The sequence below is a fragment of the Cryptococcus neoformans genome, chromosome 1 (genome assembly GCF_000149245.1).
Source record: "Cryptococcus neoformans var. grubii H99 chromosome 1, complete sequence".
In the NCBI taxonomy this organism is placed as follows: Eukaryota; Fungi; Basidiomycota; class Tremellomycetes; order Tremellales; family Cryptococcaceae; genus Cryptococcus; species Cryptococcus neoformans.
In genome coordinates, this window is record NC_026745.1 from 2097699 (window position 1) to 2117953 (window position 20255).

The 20255-nt window shown below is 48.5% G+C and overlaps 6 protein-coding genes and 1 non-coding gene; 3 read left to right on the forward strand and 4 right to left on the reverse strand.

Moving 5' to 3' along the window:
• Positions 1-79: 79 nt before the first annotated feature.
• Positions 80-2965, forward strand: CNAG_12117. Its single transcript, XR_001045404.1, has 4 exons — positions 80-438; positions 488-1288; positions 1340-2202; positions 2260-2965. It is a non-coding gene; the product is annotated as a hypothetical RNA (non-coding RNA).
• CNAG_00795 (hypothetical protein) lies at positions 230-1655 on the reverse strand (the record flags this gene model as incomplete). Its single annotated transcript, XM_012191575.1, has 8 exons — positions 230-427; positions 479-639; positions 689-779; positions 832-885; positions 936-1184; positions 1234-1277; positions 1330-1386; positions 1438-1655. The coding sequence occupies 8 exons, from the start codon at positions 1653-1655 to the stop codon at positions 372-374; spliced, it is 930 nt and encodes a 309-aa protein (XP_012046965.1). The 3' UTR covers positions 230-371.
• Positions 2966-3528: 563 nt separating the features above from the next.
• CNAG_00796 (ATP-binding cassette, subfamily B (MDR/TAP), member 1) lies at positions 3529-9363 on the reverse strand. XM_012191576.1 has 18 exons: positions 9082-9363; positions 8283-9021; positions 7960-8225; positions 7483-7912; positions 6927-7430; positions 6492-6876; positions 6346-6442; positions 5976-6279; positions 5794-5917; positions 5579-5741; positions 5389-5524; positions 5111-5339; positions 4917-5064; positions 4612-4868; positions 4397-4562; positions 4242-4349; positions 3855-4193; positions 3529-3802 (listed from the first exon to the last, which is right to left on the reverse strand). The coding sequence occupies exons 2-18, from the start codon at positions 8812-8814 to the stop codon at positions 3764-3766; spliced, it is 4227 nt and encodes a 1408-aa protein (XP_012046966.1). The 5' UTR covers positions 8815-9021; positions 9082-9363; the 3' UTR covers positions 3529-3763.
• Positions 9364-10147: 784 nt separating this feature from the next.
• On the reverse strand, positions 10148-13210 carry CNAG_00797 (acetyl-CoA synthetase). XM_012191577.1 has 9 exons: positions 13055-13210; positions 12619-12968; positions 12359-12562; positions 12147-12293; positions 12055-12095; positions 11826-12007; positions 10742-11758; positions 10560-10692; positions 10148-10503 (listed from the first exon to the last, which is right to left on the reverse strand). The coding sequence occupies exons 2-9, from the start codon at positions 12906-12908 to the stop codon at positions 10475-10477; spliced, it is 2043 nt and encodes a 680-aa protein (XP_012046967.1). The 5' UTR covers positions 12909-12968; positions 13055-13210; the 3' UTR covers positions 10148-10474.
• Positions 13147-15711, forward strand: CNAG_07961 (hypothetical protein). Its single transcript, XM_012191705.1, has 6 exons — positions 13147-14112; positions 14159-14801; positions 14853-15296; positions 15366-15404; positions 15460-15504; positions 15557-15711. The coding sequence occupies exons 2-3, from the start codon at positions 14576-14578 to the stop codon at positions 14966-14968; spliced, it is 342 nt and encodes a 113-aa protein (XP_012047095.1). The 5' UTR covers positions 13147-14112; positions 14159-14575; the 3' UTR covers positions 14969-15296; positions 15366-15404; positions 15460-15504; positions 15557-15711.
• Positions 13610-16351, reverse strand: CNAG_00798 (hypothetical protein). The gene is made up of 10 exons (XM_012191578.1): positions 16226-16351; positions 15447-16164; positions 15185-15389; positions 15012-15130; positions 14841-14961; positions 14516-14786; positions 14275-14460; positions 14153-14223; positions 14027-14103; positions 13610-13972 (listed from the first exon to the last, which is right to left on the reverse strand). The coding sequence occupies exons 3-10, from the start codon at positions 15216-15218 to the stop codon at positions 13841-13843; spliced, it is 1011 nt and encodes a 336-aa protein (XP_012046968.1). The 5' UTR covers positions 15219-15389; positions 15447-16164; positions 16226-16351; the 3' UTR covers positions 13610-13840.
• On the forward strand, positions 16216-20251 carry CNAG_00799 (cellulase). XM_012191579.1 has 5 exons: positions 16216-16946; positions 17188-17779; positions 17835-19162; positions 19211-19401; positions 19454-20251. The coding sequence occupies exons 2-5, from the start codon at positions 17293-17295 to the stop codon at positions 19815-19817; spliced, it is 2370 nt and encodes a 789-aa protein (XP_012046969.1). The 5' UTR covers positions 16216-16946; positions 17188-17292; the 3' UTR covers positions 19818-20251.
• The last annotated feature ends 4 nt before the right edge of the window (positions 20252-20255 follow it).

The window sequence follows — 20255 nt, forward strand, 5'->3', positions numbered from 1 at the left end:
AAACACGTCTGCGCTGGCAGGAACGCAACTATTTGCGTCTAACTTCGCCATTCTTCGCTTCCCATCTTCCTGTTTCCGTCTTCATCTTCCATCTTCTTCATCCATCAATCATCTCTCATTCTTCATTCGTCGCTCTCACGCGCCGACATGAGACAAACGTATGATACGCACAATTCATCCGATATAAAATCATTAATATAGTGATATATACAAAAAATGTCCTTGTTCCCTACTTCATCGCCTCGACGCGCGCGACACGACGTCGGGCAAGACAGCAGGCAGTTAACCTAAAACGATATACGGTATACGGAGCTTATACCAGCTTTTGGAGGATGAAGACAGCCTTGCTATGGAACGCTCAAGAGGAATATTCAGACAGCGATACATTCGGTGCCATTGAGACGAAAGCCAGATTTGCAGCTGTAGACTATGGGAATCGTGAGTACTGATCCAAAACGTTCAAAAACGAGCAGCTTACCAGCACAAGAACCCAATTCGCAACCAACGGAAAAGGCATTGGGGATCTGTGTGCAGTCCTGGCCCTCGCCAGTGGAAGAGCAACCACCACAAGACTCGAGCTCGGTAGCGAAGTCGACACATTCGTAGGCCCATTCACCGCCGGAACCGCTGTTAACGGTACTGCAAAACCAATCAGCCACTTGAAGCCATCTACAATTGTGCTACTTACCAAGCATGGAGAGACCCAGGGCAATACATTCTGTCAAGCTCGGTCTGCGGGTAGAGAGTCTGTTGCTGACGGGCCTGGAGAGTTCGCTTGCCTGCAGGCGACTCAGCGATGTTCACATCGTTTCAGCCATAACAATTGCGCACCTTTTCCCTTGCTGGCCGTTTGAGAAGGAGAAGACCCTCCTGAACCGCAGCACTCTATGGAGTAACGTCAACAGACAGTAACAATAACCTGATAACCAACTCACGTTTGTGGCTGTCCCAGTTATCGCAATCGGGTTCAGGAGCACGAGGGTGAAGAGGCTTGCACTTCTTGAGGGTCTTGTGCCAGAACCAGTTGGTGGGGCAAGTGATACCACTAGGACATGATCCCTTGGGAGGACTGGTGTGCCAAGAGTTGTCGCAACAAGAACTAGATCGTTGGTGCCACCATTGATGGCCGGAACAGCTACCAGCGTTCTTGACACACTTCTTGGTCTTCTCGTTGAAAGTGTAACCTGAGTGCAATGTCAGAAGTAGTTGACTACACTCATAAGAATTATTCACCTTCTCCACAGTCGCAAGGGGCAACCTCGGTCTGTGGGATACAGCTTAAACTAAGGTGAGTGGAAAATCGAGTATCAGTGAAAGAAAAGGTTTTACCACTTGGCAGTCTTGTGCATGAACCAATTGAAGGGGCATGTCAAATCAGACGAAGGACTGTACCCAAACGTTAACCACTTATCAATATCATCGCCTAATCCAACTTACGTGGTCCGAGTATGAGGGGAAGAGCACAGAGGATTGTCCAACAATTGAGTGAAGAAGTCACCAGGGGAAGAACAAGAGTTCCTCTCGGAGACGGAAGCCTTGGCAGTGATCGAGGTAGAAACACCAACATTGATCCTGGTACCCATCGCCAAGGAGATTCCGTTGGCATGGGCATAAGAAGCGAGACCGAGAAGAGCAAAGATGTTGCTAACGAGCATGATGTCTAACGGTGCTTTTTTAGGGTAGGAAGAAGTGTCGCCTTGGTTGAAAGAAAGAGTGACTGGTAACTTAGATATGGTAACCCTATAAAGATCTGGAATATGGGAGCCTGGTGGCAAGAATGAGGCGGGATTCAGGAAGGAAGGAAGGAAAACGGGTCGGTGCTGTGATGGACGAATGAAAATTGATGAAGAAAGGGGATGATTCGGAGAGCAGGATTGTCTTTATATCACAAAACAAAGGGAACAGTCGGCTGATGATCATCTTCCTCATGCGAGAACGTCCTTTGGAATTATCAAAATAGCGCTCTGGTGCCCGCCACCAAAGGGGTTGTGTCTCAGCGCACTGTCCTCCATCAAGGGCTAACAATCTCGACATCTGGGAACGTCGTGAGCTGTTCGGGGCTTGAAATTGGTACGCGCATGGAGAGGGTAGAGGTTGAAGGTGGAGGCACGGCCAAAAGAAAACAAGGCAGCTCCATTAAGGGAGTCGTATGTAACCGTCAGGAGCAGTGACATCCCGCAATGCAGCAGAAAACAATCATTTGTAGGTCAACGAACCAGCTCTTTTGTTCTGTCCTTTTGCTACCAGGTGGCCAAGCAGTGTCGTTGTTCATATAGTTCAACTTGATACATGTCCCGAGGATCTGATGGTCCAGAACAGCGCTTCCGACGGCTCTGTTACTCGGCTCTTTGTCGACGGCGTGTCGTGATTGTGAGACGTTGTATGGAATAAAAAGACAACGATGATGGTGTTTCATCCGTCCTTGCGCCCGGACCTCTTTGAGACGACGCATATGCTCGGCGCGCGAGCGGCCGAACCTCGATCGCGTCACCCTACGGTACCTGTCTTTCCCCTCGGTTGTTTAACATGAATGAGAATCTCCCGACGCAGCATTCTTTTTGTTATCGCGTGTAATTGCATGGTGCATATTGACATCATGGCTCATGGACAATGGACAGCTCAATCATTCTATCCAATGCCAACGGGCATTTCTATTTGACAACGCCGACGATGGGTCTCGTAGTAGATGTTCCGACCGGCTAAATTCGACCATGTCTCTCAGCTGCTGAAATGAGGCTTGAAGATGCACTATCGCATCTCATCAAGATAGTATACCTTCGCACAATCAAGAGGAAGATCAATAAATAAATCAGCTGTTCGCTGTCTGTCATGTCAATTGGTGGCAAAGATATTCCGATCCGAATATTGATGTACTTCTGCTGCTGGCTGCCTGCTCTCGTACCCCCACCCAGGCCAGTACTACCTGCCATTATTTGCTTTGGCCTCTTACCATGCATGATCCTCCATTATCGTGTTTGACCATGATATTGATTCATAAATCACGTTGAACCCTTTTTGCCGTTCGGTTCATCACCTCTCTCACATCTCCTTACGGGTGCCAATGATGAACAGTTTGAGATGTCTACTAGTGTCAAGCCTTCCGTTGTTTTCTTTTTATTGTTGTTCCTTCAGCAAATCTCAAGTCTTTTTCTGGTGTAATAACCTTTCTCTCCCTGTTGCTCATTGTTCATTGTTTATGACACAGGCAACTACTAGTTGCAATCAAATAGCTTGTATAAGTAAAGCACTCCACCATCATCCGCCGTAATGAGTTTTTACTTCTTGTTGCTCGTTGATTTTTTGGTCTCCTCGGTTCACTGCAAGCGCCTGAATTCACAACCTCTTTTGAGTGGCTAACTACTGGCTATCAGGCGAGGCTTCAACCGCTAATTATTCCTTCTTCAGCTGTTTACATATGTTAGCTACCATGGTTCAACCGTTTAACCGCCGCTGGTCATCAGTAACCAGTGGCAGAGTTGTGGTTTTTGTTGTACCAATACCAACAAGCCCTTTCTTACGCCTTAAAAGGAGGAAAAGCTAGAGTTGTTGCATTGCTAGCCATTAAGTCTCTGAGAAAGATATCTTAGCCATGTAAAGACAACATTTTGTACATAGATGCAATGCGTCAAAACGCATGAATGGCAAATGATTGAAATGAAAATCAAGTTACAGACAGATTATACCAATGACTAAACCTTATTGATAACCAGTGACACTAAATTCCTGCGAATCTATCTTCAGATCACGCTCAATCAAGCGCTGTCTATTGACGACTCAGGTTTTGCATTTGAACCAGCTCATACTGCAAAAATTAGTCACCGCCCGTGAATGAAAATGGACAGATGAACACTCACATAGCCACCCTTCTTGGCCAAAAGCTCCTGATGTGTTCCATGCTCGGCTACCCTGCCTTCAGAGAAGTAGTAAATCCGGTCAGAATGTTGAATTGACGACAAACGATGAGCAATCGCAATGGTTGTTCTACCCTTGGCTGCCTTATCAAGTGCCTCCTGAACGACCTTTTCTGACTGACTGTCGAGTGCGGACGTAGCTTCGTCAAGGAGCAAGACTTTAGGGTTTCGAATGAGAGCACGGGCGATAGCGATACGTTGCTTTTGACCACCAGAAAGCTGAGAGCCTTTCCCACCCACTTCGGTGTCAAAACCATCTGGCAAGGACACGATAAAGTCGTACTAAAGCAGAAGTTAGTATTGCTCGTCCATAGCGGACGTTAAACTCACAATATTGGCATCCTTGCAGGCAGCATCAATCTCATCCTGAGTCACCTCCTCTATGGGCTTGTTCGCGCCCAAAAGAATATTAAACCTAATTGTACCCGCGTAAAGGGTCTAAGAAGGAATTCAGCAACGTCCTTACCTGTTAGCTCATTACTTACAGGTTCTTGAGAAACGAGGGAGATCTGGCTACGGTAACTCGCCAAGTTGAGCTCCTTAATATCGATGCCATCCAAAGTCACACGGCCAGCCAAAGGGTCGTAGAACCTCTCCAGCATTTGAATAGTGGTAGACTTTCCACAACCGGAAGGACCAACGAGTGCCACACTTAAAAAGAGTTAGAAAATCAAAAGATTCTGCAGTCGAGCTGACTTACTAAGTGCCGGCAGGAACATCAATAGTCAAATTCCTCAGTACTCTCACTCCCGGCCTGGTAGGATACCTGAAGTGAACGCCTTCAATTCGCACATGACCAACGACGTGCTTGTGATCAAGCACCTTCCCTTCATTAGATTCAGCATTGATAGCCGGTTCATTGTCGATGCTTCGGAAGATGGAGGCGGCCGAGGAATTGGCCTTGGACGCATCCGGGACGAAGGTGAAGACATTTCCAGCTTGAATAGACGCAAAGACCTAGAAAAATTTAGCGTCAAGGAGTGGGTTCACAGAATAAACACTTACAATGGAGTTCAAGACAGTATAGAAACTAGCAGTGGAGTATTTGGCATCGATGATCCATAATGCGCCAATGTAGAAGACCAGAGCAATGATACAGAAAGTCAAACCCTGACTCGCCGCAAAGAGACACTGGGATTTAATAGAAGTACGGCTGATTTTTCTGTAAGCAGGATCCTGATGTAAACTTAAGCACTCACAAATTTAATTTCATAGGAGCTTTAAGAGCTTCAGAATAGATTCTCCTTACATCCTTCTCCCTGGTAAGACTGGCTACTGTCTTAACGGCTCCAGCAGCTTCACTGGCAAGATGTGCACTAGCGGCATGGAGCTTCTTCATACGTTGGTCCTTGAGTACAACGACCTTGAGACGAATATAACCTCCAGAGACAAGGATGGGGATACAAGCGATACCGATCAGAGCGAGAACTACCTCAAAACGTTAGATTGTTAGACAGTGCTTGGTAAAGTAACGTACGAGGACCGTAGCACAAGCCGATAATACAACCACCGATGAGAGTGGCGCAGGACTGGACGACTGTACCCAAAGTAGGCCCAAACAGACCTTGCACCTTCTGAGGTTGATCGGCAAGGTTGGATGTGACGGCACCAGTCTTGAATAATATCAGCACCCCCGGCAAAAGCAAAAAAAAAGGAGAGTCACTTACAGAGTTGCGTTCCTCGTCGAACCATTCGATGTCATGTCGCAAAGTAGCAGTGAACAACTTTTTTCTCAAGACACCGTTCAAATCCCAACCGGCGCGAGAGAAGCCGGCACTTTGGAAGAAGATGACAAATGCAGCCGCAAGAGCAGTGATAAAGTACCACAGGCTGATGCCATGGGTTAGCTAATGCAATTTAAAAAGAAGGCAAGACCACTTACGCACTGCGACTGAGAGCATGTCGAAGTTCGGCAGGATCTTGAATCTCAAAGTCGGAGAGGGCTTTGCCAAAGAGGATGGCCAAAGAAGGATAAACCATGCCTGCGCAGATGGCGGCGATAAACGCTAAAACAGAAGATTCAGCAATTTGATATTGTCAAATCCTATGAGCGGCCATTCTCACCTATGATGTATATAAATTTATCGGCGGAATTCATCCTCAACAGCCTGGCATACAGACCAAAGCTTGAAGGTATCTTGTCCTCACCTGCGACTTCCTCCGCCCTCTTGGCTTGGATGTCGTCCATGGCGATACTGGCCAAAGACCTTCCAGTCACTGCGCGATGAAGCTGTTTGTCTTTTTCTTGCATAGGCGAAGAACCGCCAATGAAAACGGCATCGTCAGGGTCCTCGATATCGTCATCCACCTGGAGGGCTTCAGCAGCAGCTTCTTGAGCAAGTTTTTGATTGTTGACAAGTTGTGCGTACTATAGCGAAGTAAGCATTAGCAGGTATATGGGGCATAAAAGGCAAAAAAAAAAAAAATAGCTCACAGGACCGTTTTCGTTGGCGAGAAGATCGTTGTGAGAACCCTGCTCCAGTACTTCGCCACCACCCATCACGTAAATTCTGTCGGCATCTCGAATGGTACTAAAAACATGAATGAGAATGATTCTAATCAGCAACAAAGAACGCTTACGATAACCTATGAGCAATGGTGATAGTAGTCCTGCCTCGCGAGGCCTTGTCCAAAGCATCTTGCACAATACCTTCGCTCTGAGTGTCAAGAGCAGAGGTAGCTTCGTCCAACAACAAAATCCTAGGGTCGGAAACGATAGCACGAGCAATCGCAACTCGCTGCTTCTGACCACCAGATAACAGCATACCGCGCTCACCAACCATGGTATCATAACCTTGCGGAAGTTTCATGATAAAATTATGGGCGTTGGCATCGACACAAGCCTTCTTCACAAGCTCAAATTTTTCCTCGAGAGAGGCATTCTCATATCTGGAGCCGATGAGACCGTGTTCGACGTTACCGCGGACGGTGGTACCGAAAAGAGTGGGTTCCTGAGATACAAGACCTATACAAAACTGTCAGGATACGGGCCTCATAGGAGTCAGCCATACGTACCAATCTGTTGACGAAGCCAATTGAGGTTAAGCGACCTGATATCTCTACCGTCAAGCTTCACAACACCACTAACGGGGTCGTAAAACCTCTCAATAAGAGAAACGACAGTACTCTTTCCGCTTCCACTAGCTCCGACGAGAGCGAAAGTCTTACCGGCTTCAAACGTAGTAGTGAAGCCCTTCAAGATAGGAATGCTGGGTCGGGACGGATAATGGAACTTGACATTTTCAAAGCTAATCTCACCGCGAAGGCCATCGGGCTTGAAACCTTCCTCGCTGGCGGAATCAATGGCGGGTACACGGTCGATAGTTGCGAAAAGCTTGGCAGCAGCGCCTCGCGCTTTGGTGACAGCAGCCAACTCGGGAGCAAGCATCGCCATGGAGAAGGAACCAATGAGGATGGACATGAAAACGTTGATGACGATACCGGAGTCGGCTTGGCCGTTACTGACGAGAATGCCACCGTAGAAGAAGGCGAGGGCATAAGCGGCGTAGATGACGAAGACTGTAATTATCATAAGCGAAAATGTAGGGATGTAGAGGTGAACGGCGCTTACACATGATGCTCAAACCAAAGCCTTCAAAGATGGAGCCTTTTCTACCGACAATCTTGCTCTGCTCAATGTGATCGGCAAATTTGTCACCCAAGATCTTTTCCTTGCCAAAAGCCTGAACAGTCCTGATACTTCCTATGACCTCTTCTGCCAAGCTGCCCGCTTTCGCGATGTGATCAAGAGCCGCAGTCCCATATTTGGCCATGGCCGTCATCATAATACCGCCGCAGAGCATGATGACTGGCAGGATGGAAACAAGAGCGCCCGCAAGACGAGGTGACCGGACAAAAGCTAGAACAAAACCGCAGACAAAAGTACCAGCATATTGGAATACGAGAGCGACCTTTTCAGATGTTCCCTCTTGGACAAGGTGACAATCGGTCTGAATGCGAGTGGCGACTTCTCCGGCGCCCAGATCATCAAAGTAGGCAATCTACATTCACGTCAAGCTCGTCTCACTTGATTTGAGAACAAGCTTACCTCCTGTCTAAGCACTGCAGCCAAGTAACGCTCTCTAATCCTTTTAGAGTTGAGCTCGCCAGTAACATTCCAGATGAACATGTAAAGCCAAGTCGCTAGAAACATTCCAATGCCAATGGCCATCAGATAAAGGGCATTGTGGCCAGATTGAGTCTTGAGATCATCTTTGGCTGCTTGTAAAGCCGCAGACGTCTCGGGAGTAAGTCCCCCTTGGGATATTTGGTTCGCAATGACAGCATAATTCGTGAAAGACGTGGTTAATCGACCTGCAAATTGATCACGTCAGCCACTACAAACCTAGCGAGAGAGGCTTGATTTTTTACCGAATATTAAAGTCATTAAAGGTTGGCAAGATCCGGCTGCAACGGCAAGCACAAGGCCCAAGACCATGGCAATGATCTCAAGAGGTGCAGCGAACCTGAAGAGGGCAAAGAACGAAACTGGAGGAAGAACACTGGCCTCCTTCTCTTTTTCTTTATTTTTTCTCTCTTCCTCTTCTTTTTTCTTTCGAGATTTGAGGAAGTCGAACTTGCTTTTCTTGTATGGATGTGATTTTGAGAAAGCATTGGAGATTGGCTTCTCTAACGGAGAGTTGCGGAGAGTGTCAGAGGAAGCGGCGATAGAGGAGCGGCTAATCTTTCCTTCGGCTGCCGACGAAACGCGACCAACGCTGATTGGGACAGTGGGTGCTCCGACATTAGGTGCAGTGGCTGTTGGGTAAGGTATACCAGAGTTCACAGCATGAGCATCGTGGGCAAGAGCATCCTTCTCGGAGTCGATGACTTTTTCGTCACGGCGGGCTTGAAGATGGTCGGGGCCGGCTGCAGCCGCAGTGAGTCCTGGAGAAGCAGACATTCGTAGCGCTTCGGTAATGGGTAGGTGAATTTACCAATTGAGTGGGGTGTACTTTGCAGGTATGTTGTATCAAATTCAGTGTGTTGATAGGAAAGGAAGAGATGGAGTTGTGTAAGAGCTGCGAAATGCAATGTCAACGGTTGGTGGTTTGTTTTTGGCCAGAAAATGCCCGGGATGGAGTAGTGACGCGGCGACCTCGGCTGGCGGCTGACGGAAACTGTGAGCATGTGTCTGCACCGAGGAGCCTTACTTTCTCTTTTCACTCACCGATTTTATCTCTTCTGCTTGTGTTTTTCGGGAAATGGTGGCACAAGGGGCGGATGTACAGTAGCAAAAAGGAAGGAAGAGAGGGGCGGACGGTGTATCAAAACGCCACTCGTATTCATATACGGCAAAAAGTACGGCGCCCGATCTGCCGATGGACAAGCGGCCGTCGGGCTGGCGACAGCGTGCTTAAGATTCCGAAAACAAATTTAAAGGAAAAGGACAGCCGGGCAGGGAACCGCGAGCCCGCAAGGAGCATCATGCAGCAGGGAGTACGCAGCAAAGGTAATCCTCAGCCACAGATCACGGCGACATCCCGTAGAAAAGAGGCTGTTTTTTTAATTTTTTTACATGCTGCGCCGGCGCCAAGCGGCGGTCCAGGCTTACGTCCCCCGCTCGGCACAAAGGTCGTGCTTGGGCACCCGTCAGATAAGATAAAAAATTGATCTGCCCGATGTCTGCATGGGAATTATGCATTTTTGCATGTCCGTTCCTTTCTCCTTCCTCCGCCTTACTCATCACTTGTTCAAGTTCAAATAAAGTACTTTGCGGATATGTCAGACGCACTCCTTAAAAGCTTTCCCTCCGCCACCTTGACCTGAATGATGTACTGATACGGGCTGCTCGTACTTGCATTGAACTCTTCAACTTCGTTCCACTGCTTTTTTGCCACCTACGCATTTTAGCTGCTATTTTCCTCTTACACCAGTCTTACGTCCAAGATACCTTTCCCTCTTACCCCCCTTTCTCTCCTATTACAATATCTTGACAGCTGAGTTAAATTACTGCTTGTGAACATCTCAGAGCTTTTGTTCCTGCACTGAACAACAGAAGTGGAACATCAAAACCAAAATCTTAGGAGGTCGAGGGTAATTTTGAAGACCCGCTACGCAAGCGACAAGACATATGGGTACAAATCTTGCAGTATAGCGAGTTTCCATCAAATGTCATTATTATTCTATCTGCGATACGTGCATTCAGCAATCTGATCGTATTTTTACTAAATGATTGTCGTCTTATGGGCTATCACTTGTGCGATGCCCGCGAATATTACCTGGACGGATCGAATCGCATCTTATCACCGGTCGACGTATCCCGCCGTATCATCGTAAACCATCATCGCCAGATCAAGTCGCCGTATGCAGCTGCACAGGAAGGGAAGGGTCACAGATGTATAATGATATTTTTTTGCATATCCAAGTGACACGTTGCATTCTTCCATACAATGGATTCCTCGACCAAAATATGGAACATATGCTCAGACGAAAGAACATTGAGAGCCCAAACTGAAGCTGCGTACTAGTACATTTCTTGCTTTTTTTTCCTTCTCTCTTATCCTCTTATGCCCTCGCGCATGTGACACGTCCCGCTACATCTGTTTCCGTCTACAAGAAAATTAAGCAGAGCCGGTAACCTTTTGCTTGACTGTGAATAGGGGGTCAGCCTTCAGGCAAAATCCATCAAACAGAGCTGAAACTCACCTTCTTCGACAATTTGGGGGTCAGCGATGGAAGAAAGATCTCCCAATTGGTCACCCTCGCCAGCGACAATCTTTCGGAGAACTCGACGCATGATCTTTCCTGATCGGGTCTTGGGGAGATCGGAAACAAGGTACTATAACAATCATCAGTATAAACTTTTTCGGCTGGATGGCTACACTTACAATCTTCTTGGGAGCGGCAAAGGGACCAATAACCTTCCTAACCTGGATAGCCAACTCCTTGCTAAGGTCGGCCTCCTTGGTAGCCTTTAGATCAAACTCGGGCTTCATGGTAACGAAAGCGTAAACAGCCTGACCAGTAAGGTCATCAGCGCATCCAACAACGGCAGTCTCGGCGACACCCTTGTGAAGGATAAGGGCAGACTCGACCTCGGCCGTGGAAAGTCGGTGACCAGACACGTTGATAACATCATCAACTCGTCCCTTGATCCACATGTAACCATCATAGTCTCGGGCAGCACCATCACCAAAGAAGAAGTAGCCGGGGTAAGGCTTCATGTAAGTCTCAAGATACCTCTTGTGGTCCCTGTAGACAGTCCTGGCAATACTGGGCCATGGCCTCCTGGCAACGAGAACACCCTCTACATCGTTACCCTCCAAGACCTGACCAGTTTGAGGGTCAATGATGTCAACATCCATACCGAAGAAGGGGAAAGTGGCAGAACCGGGCTTGGTGGAGATGGCTCCAGGGAGAGGAGCAATAGAAATAGAACCAGTCTCGGTCATCCAGTATGTGTCAACAATGGCACATTGATTCTTGCCCGCAAAGTCATTGTACCAATGCCAAGCCTCGGGGTTGATGGGCTCACCAACAGAGCCCAAAACTCGGAGAGAGCTGAGATCGTGGTTCTTCACGTGGTCCTCGCCCATACGTCTTAACAATCGGATCGCAGTGGGCGCAGTGTAGAGCTGAGTGGCTTTCCACTTGTCAACAAAGTCCCAGTATCTGGATGGTGTGGGATAGACGGGGGTGGATTCAAAGACGGCGGTGGTGATGCCGTTGGCGAGAGGGCCGTAGATGATGTAACTGTGACCCGTAATCCATCCGATATCGGCCATACAGGCGAATCGGTCATCAGGATGAGCGTCAAAGACGTACTTGAGGGTAAGGGCGGTGCCGAGGAGGTAACCAGCAGTGGAGTGGACAACACCCTTCGGCTTACCGGTGGAACCAGAGGTCTACGAAGTGTTAGTCCCAAAACTTCATTGAAAGTTAAAAAACTGGAAAGCTAGAAAACAAACTCACGTAGAGGATGAAGAGAGGATCCTCGGAAGCCATCCTCTCGCAAGGACAGTAAGCGGGCATCTTGGCACACTCTTCGTCCCACCATTTGTCACGGCCCTCAGTCATGGGGACCTTGTTGCCGGTTCGTCGAAGAACGAGAACGTTCTCAACAAGGGGGCATTGCTGGAGAGCGGCATCGACGACTGAAAGATGTAAGTTGGAATTTTTAAAAGAAAACAAATGGACCCACTCTGCTTGGTAGCAATAGTCTTACCACCTCGTCGACCCTCGCTATAACATCATTAGCTTTATTCGCTGGTAACTTGTTCAAATTCAACCTACTCAGTGGTGATCAAAACCTTGCATTCACAATCATTGACCCTATCCCTCAAACTCTCGGCACTAAAACCGGCAAAGACAGCAGAGTGGATGGCACCGATTCTGGCACAAGCAAGGAACGCAGCAGCGGCTTGCCAAGTCATGGGAAGACTTAATGTAGCTTGTCAGCTATTAAGACTCGATTTAAAAAATCTAATTTTCTGGCCGCAACTCACTAGATGGACACAGCGTCACCCTTCTTCACACCGTAGCTCTTGAGGACGTTGGCAACTCGGCAAGTCTCCTGCATGAGCTCCTCGTAAGAGACCTCACGGGACTCGGAAGGCTCGTCAGCCTCGTAGATGATGGCGGTCTTTTTGGGGTTCTTGTAGTAGTGTCGGTCAAGACAGTTGTAGGCGGCGTTCAAGGTACCTTCGGGGCTGCGAAGTCATCAGTCAACTCATCCATACCCAGAGCATTTCGACACTTCACTCACAACCACTGAACGTCGCCATGCTCAAAGCCACCGGCCCTGACAGTCTTAAAGTCGTCGTACCAATCAAGAGTTTCCCTGGCCTTTGCGGCCCACCACTCATCACTATTGGGACCAACAGTCTTGGCCCATTCCTTGACGTAGGACTCGTAGTTAGGACCGATGTGAGGCTTCGGGCGGCCTTCCTTCCCCTGCATTCGGGGAGGGGGAGCGAAGAGGTCCTCAGACTCGGGGACGGAGTCGGGGAGAGGGTGGACGTGGTGGACGCCGGGTGCGACTTCTGTCTTGCCCATGTTGACTACTGAGATATGGATGTTGCGTAGAGCACGTGTACGAAAGAAAGTTAAGATGTGCTGTGTGCGGCGGAATTAATTGTTGGGGAAACGGGGACGGTTGTCAGCGGAAAGTGGCTTGATCCGTTCGGGATCGGGGGGCTTACCCTTCGTATTGGTATTTCGCCGGTCTCCTATAGGTTGCGTAATAGTACTTGTAATGCTGCTGCGGGTGTCACTTCTGATACTTCTGGGTGTTCTTTGCTACAACGTATGCCTGAATACAACTTGGGGATTTGCAAGCTGCAGCTCGCTCAAAAATTCTGGTGTTCTTATAGCCAGTCGCATTCCCAGTATTTCCACCCCGGGCCCATCAACCGGCAGTTGATACAACCGTCAGCAGATCGTGTATCCGGTAAAAATCCATTACCGGCCCGTCCATTTCCTGCTTCACCTGCCCCAATTCGCCCCTTTCCATATTTCATTAGCCCTGGATATCAAATAGCCGATCTCGCAATATCCTCGATCACATCCATCAATTAGCCTATTATCAAGCTTGCACCTATTTGGACAGCGCCCCCGCGGTATAGCGCCTAGTGACACATCCTCAGCTTCCGTTATCAAAGGCGCGGGCGCATACGGGCGACTATCAACGTCTGTATTTTCATCAGGCTTGATTGGATTTAACCGAGTAAAGCCGGGTTGGGCTGTTTGGCTCATGTAAAGATAATTTGTGAGGTGAGGAAGAGGATACATGGGCTATAACAGCCTAAATTAACTGGGTATGAAGTGTAGTATTGGGCCAAATGAGGATTGACCGAAGAAGCCGCCGAGTGGGGACCGAATCGCAAACACATATCCCCAACTCCCTTCTATACCTTCTCGATTTATGATGGAACTGTTAGCATCTAATACGTGTAAGAAGGTCGACTGCTTTGATAACTGAATCCCTTTTAATACATGCCATACTCATCCTGTCCCCAGTCATCTTCCGTGATGTTCACCCACGCCAGGTAAATCAGTGTCATTGATACTATCTCGAGAAAAGTGGTGATAAACGCAGAGTTGACTTTTCCGTTCGAGGCCTACGTATCACTGTTAGAAGCGAGCGAAATGGGTGATAACCAAGGAGCGCCTACGTTGCAAAGAGGTTGGGATGTCAGGAAGAAAATGAGTTGTGCTGCAACGAGGAAGGCAAAAGAAGCTAGATATAAAACTGCGACCAGTAAGTATCTCTGCTGACTGGCGGGGATTCTTCGTCTTACTCGCAGGCTTTCTCTCATCCAATACCTTGATCACAATATACAACATGATGAGGATGTAGAGGACTGAGAAGCTATACGCACTCTTCTTAGCAATTACCGGCTCCCAAGATACTACGACTTACGCTGCTGGCAATATCAACGAGAACACAAATAACGCGGTGCCTTTCAAATTCTCCACATCCGCTGTGGAAGTCAAGTGGAATGCCTGACTCCAGTGCAGACCTGTGTCGAGGGAGATATAAAGGGTGGCGACGAAGAAAAGTATACTGAAAATTGAAAGTGGCGCCAGTGCTGCTGCTGTTCCATCCCTACGTCTCTTATCAGCACTGCCCCGCCTCATCACTTGATAATTTGTACACCCACTCGACTACCTGGGTAGCAATCAAAGCGTTCCCTAACAAAAGCCAAAAGAAAACCACGATAATGGCAATATGGATCGCACTGACGACAACTAGGCCTTTTGACCCTTGCTTGAGGAGGGAGGTCATGGTTACGATTTGGAGAGCTGAGCGAACACCGAAAGCGACGAATAATAAACGAAGTTCAGCCCGTCCGACGGCCGCCCATCTTCGAGAGGCCCGGAAAGCGAACAGTGAGGCAATTAAGACTGCCAAGGCTGAAAGAACGATAAGGGCTGGGGTGCGATATGGTGAGCAGCATATGACAAGTACGGAGAATAACAACTAACCTATATCTCCAGAAGATTCTCTTTGCCCTATCCGGGCTATCTCGCAACTTGACCCCACACCTGTTCCTGCTTCCCCTTTAGCTGCGAGTACGGTCAGATCTTCGTTCGAATTTCGTCCCGTCTGTTGATTGTCTAGTCAGCGAGTATATCCAAATCTTGTATGCAACGTACGATATTGTAGTGGCTGAAGAAAGTCGAGCTTTCGGGGAAAAGGGTAGTGAGGAATGGAGTATCATTTTCGAACAGTTGGAAGAAAAATAAGTTGCACTGTGGCAATACGGTATGTGAGCCTGACGAGAGTTTCAGTTTGTTGACAGGCCCATATTCTAATTTTGGTGACCCACATATCCACCCAAAAGAGCCGAATGGTTCTGGCATGTTGCTAGCTAACTCTTCTCTGACAGATAATGTGTGCCCCTTGAGCGTCTTTCGGTAGTTGCTTGCGCTTGGGTTGCCGTTGGTCTGAACCTATTAACCAGTAGTTTGTAGAGCGCTGACCTCTTATAATGGTTTGTCGTCAGGTAGTCGTTAGAAATCGTTTGAGATCAGCTTCCAGAGCTAAGAGTTGAGTGTGTGGTCTTTAGTGGTGAAAGAGGAGTGACTGACTGCTGGCGTTAAGAGCCGGTAAAAATGAAGAAGAGGATGGTAAAGGAGCTGTCAATTTGTAAGTGATGTGCTCCTCAAAATGTATGCACGTCCGTAACAACATCCTCCAGCAGTGCACACAAGGTGTCTGTGCGCAAGGAACCATTAGTAAGCGTCGGTATCGCCGACTACAGAAGGTGGAGAGTTCTCGTGGAGAACCTTGCTTGATCTTTGTTGAATGGCGCCGCTATACAATGATAGTCGAGCCATTCTCCATTCTAATCGAGTGGCAAATCTTGTATGTAGAGTGTGGAGCGGTGAAATCGACAAAAGATGACCATTAGAAGCGGAGGACGAAGAAAGAAGGAATGCCGTGCAAAGATTGCGGCTACCGTCCTTCGAGATTGCTTGATCTCCTTCAACCAATCTTCTGCTTCTTACTGCATAATCTCTTTCAGGGCTTGCCAGAGATAAGCATATGTATGCCAGTGATAGAATTATCTATAGGCTAAACGACTTGTTGGCGAAAAGGCGACTAACTTACCACAACTCAACAACAACATGATATCTCGAGCTAAGAGCATTACTTTTCATGCTATGAGGTCATCACGCACCAGAAGGGGAAAGGTGAAACGGCACTACTACTGGATGACCCGTTTCATTTGACTCCAATTCCCAGGATCCCATGAGTAAGGGAGACTGACCAGCTCTCAGCAGCGCCGGCGGCACTGATGGACGGCTCGCCATGGCGTCAGGTTAAAGTTTCATGCAACAAAATACCCATCCCAATCTCAACTTACAGAAAAGCCCGAAAGATAAAAGGCATCTTCTGCAGCATCTTCGTCAGACACCCTCCTCCTCCGTCGTCTGGTTTTCCGTTCTCTTGGCTTTTGGCGAGAACGTTTGGCGATCCTGGCGCTGAACGCGTCGAGCCCCTGAGACAAAAATCAAAAGCCTCTGCCACTACTCCCAACGTGTACCCGCAAACGCGTCTGCCAGGGAAGTTTAATCCGCGGTCCTCCCTGAGAGGTCCGACGCGCGTGTTATTTCAAAAAGCTCCTGGCGCATTCGCCTCAATTTCTTCGTTTAGACCGTCCATTTAGAGCCCGACGCAGCGATTATAGCTCCCTACGGACAGTCCACATAGGATTGTTGGCGAGCAATACAAACCTGATGCCGAGAATCAAATCCCTGCCCAGAGCCGCATTAAGAAGTGGTGCAAGCAGCGTGACTGAGTGGTGAATCATGATGTTTTTGCGGCGGACAATAAGGTCATCGTCGCGTTTGGATGCAATTCTCTCCTCTTTCTCCAATTATTCTCTTCCCTTTTCATCCATCTTCTATTTCACACATCCATCCTTCACGTCGTCTCCTCCTTCCCCTCCACCTCCGACCGACATTCTTCCACCACCGAACTCTACAGACAGTCCTTTAACGCTAGTTGCACTGCGTGCACGAGCCTCTGCCTTTGGCCTTTTACCATCAAATTCCTCAAGCACCCCTGTAACTTGTTATAAACAGGTGAGTCCTCTTTTTAGTTTGCCTTTTCCTCTTCTTCTCCATTCTTTCTTCTTCCTTCCTTCTCCATCCTCTTTCAAGCTGCCCCCGTCCCCTGTGCCATCCCCCATCGCGCCTTTCTCCCAAGCAGCGCCCAATTCTCCCTTTGCCTGGCATTATCCATGATATTACGATCCAACGTTACGAAAAAGATTTAGCATTGTTTCCCATCATCAGGATCGCTCACGTCTTTAACGTCTGATAGTTACGACCCACATTCATTCTTTATCACGATTCGTTCAAGCGAAAATCACAAAACAACCTTTTAACCCTATAAACGAGGCTGGTACTCGTCTGTCTACCATCGATCATGTTTGCCTTTACCTATATCGCCGCTCTCTTATCCCTTATCTCTGTCCTCCCCTCAGCACTCGCCGGTCCGACTGCTGGAACTACCTACGCCATTTCTCCTAATCAACACCCTTCCATGTGTCTCGCCCCTGCCCATGGTTGGGAAGGGACAGATGTTGTGCTTAAGGACTGTGACGAGGATGACACCACCTGGTTGTGGACTGGCCAGTCGTTTCAGAACACGGCGACCAACTTCTGCATTGATATCCGAGACTCCGGAGCGTGGTCAGGAAACAAGGCTCAGGTTTGGGGCTGTTTCTCTTACAACACCAACCAGCAGTTCAGTGTTGAGGAATCTATGATTCATTGGAACGGCTTTTGCTGGGATTTGACAGATGGAAGCTCTTCGGCTGGTACGAAGCTTCAGATCTGGAGCTGTTACAGCTACAACGACAATCAGCAATGGACGTTTACAGAGATAGAAGAGGTGGATGAGTGCGATGCCAGTAAGTTATTTTCTCTTGACATTCAAGTGTTTATCAAGTCTAATGGTCGACGCAGCGTCGATCACGGAAACAGCCACCATCATGTCGACTTCTACTGCTTCTGTCTCTGATCTTTCTACCTCCACTGCCTCTGCGTCTGCATCAAACATCACTGAAGCTGTCACCGCTTCCGAATCTCTCACCGCGTCAGCTACCGATTCTGATTATCAGGTCAACCCCCCTGCCTCTGCGATTGAGTCTGCCTACGAGTCCATCAACGCTACTGCTTCTGTTGCCGAGTCGGGCTACGAATCCATCAACGCGACCGCCTCTGCTACTCTCTCTGCTTCTGATACACTCTCCGCCGAGACGTCTACAGCCACCAATAGCAGCATCGGTGAGGGTCTTTGGTCCCCACACAAATCTTCTTCCGTCTCCTCCGATGATTGGTCTTCCGAAACTGCTACCGATTCCAACACCAAGTGGTGGGCTACTTCCACTAGTTCCGACTCCTGGGCGTCTGCCACCGCCTCTGCTTCCAACCCTTGGCAGAATGCTTCCCAATCTGACTCCTGGAACTCCACCAGCACAGCGTCTAACCCCTGGGAGACTGCTGTTTCTTCTTCTCAGGCCTGGAATGAGACTTCCACCGACTCTTGGGGTGCCTCTGCTACTGCCACTGCTACCACATCTGATTCTTACGGGAATGCCACTTCTACTTCCGCGTCTTCTGCCATCACTGCCACCGCTACTGTTGGCACCATCTCTTCTGGCTACCTCCAGACTAGCGGCACCAAAATTGTCGACTCTGACGGCAACGAGGTGATCCTCCGCGGTACCAACATTGGTGGCTGGCTCGTCCTTGAAGACTGGATGTGTGGTATTACGGACAATTCTGGAACTTCTGATCGATTCTCACTCAGCACTCTCGAGAACCGATTTGGTACCGACCAGGCCAGAACTCTTGTTGAGGCTTGGGCTGAGAACTGGCTGACCACTAATGACTTTGACGAGCTCGCCGCCATTGGGTTCAACGTCATACGTCTCCCTTTCTCTTTCCGAACTGTCCAGAATGCCGATGGCTCGTGGAGAGACGACGCCTTCACCCGTATGGACTGGGCTATCGCTGAGGCCAAGGCTCGGGGTATCTACACCATTGTCGACTTCCACATGTGGCCTGGCCAGGAGGCTGACTACTCTGCCATCTCTGAAAACACCGATGAAGGACAGAGTCAGCGAGACGCTGTTGGTGAAATCTGGAAGAAGGTTGCTACCCATTATCTCGGCGAGAGCAGCATCTGTGCCTTTGATGTTATTAACGAACCTACTGGTTCTTACGGCGACTACCTCCAGCAGGATCTTTACAAGGCTGTAAGGTCTGTTGATTCTGACCGTATCATCATCGTGAGTGCTTCAATGACTAGATACGAGTATTCATTAACATTGTCCCAGCACGAGTCAATCTCTACCGACCCCTCTACCTATGGCTGGACCAATGTCATCTACTCTCTTCACGAGTACGACATGATGGGCTCCGACTTGTCATCCAACAAGGCCACCTGGGCTAATGGTGTTCAAGCTTATATTGACTTGTGGCACGGCTATAATATCCCCTTCATGCTTGCCGAGTTCATGGCCGACGGGTAAGCTGAGAAATGCTAATTAGACACATGGACGTCGCTAACAATATAACAGTGAAACCCTTGACTTCATGCTCAACTCCATGAACTCTCAAGGCATTTCATGGCTCACATGGGCTCACTCTACCGTCAACATGGGACGGTGGGGTATTTGGAACCATGAAGCTTTCAACGTTGATGTTTCTTCCGACTCTTACGACACCATTTATAACACCTGGACCAACATGCCCAGCACTTTCCACACCAGCATTTACGACCAAATGAAAGCTGCCGCTACTGGCTCTACAAACGTCAGCAGGAAGCGAGATCTCGCCCCTGCTGCGAGAACTACCAAGCGTCTCCATGGTAGCCATGGCGGTAGGTCAAGAAGAAATGGTGTCGCCCACGCTGTTAGGGGTGCTGCTGGTGTCTCAATATAAGCGAGAGGGAGTCGCTTCTTATTTTCATCCATCTATGAGAGAGCATTTTCTTCATTCACGACATGATCTGTTTTATTATCTAGGGTTTATAGAAACGCATTGTTTAGCATTTTTTGTTTGTTACTTAGGTTTTCATACTTTCCTCCCATTTCGCTCTATTCACGGCGCTTGTCTTGCACCGCGTGCAAAGCAGAGCAGTATCGAGGAGAAGTTGGGATCGTGTAGAACACGTTGGATGTACCTCAGGGATATCTTTTTTATAAATACTTCGATTACTCTGATACGTACGGGCTACGGCGACAGAGGTCTCTTTGATAGGACTGTTGGGCCCTGCTGCGCAGGCGCTACGTACTTGTAAGACGTAGACGTCCATAGATCCGGATCTATGCACCACCCTATCCTGTGATTGAGCACGAAATGCATATTCGACACGTACGT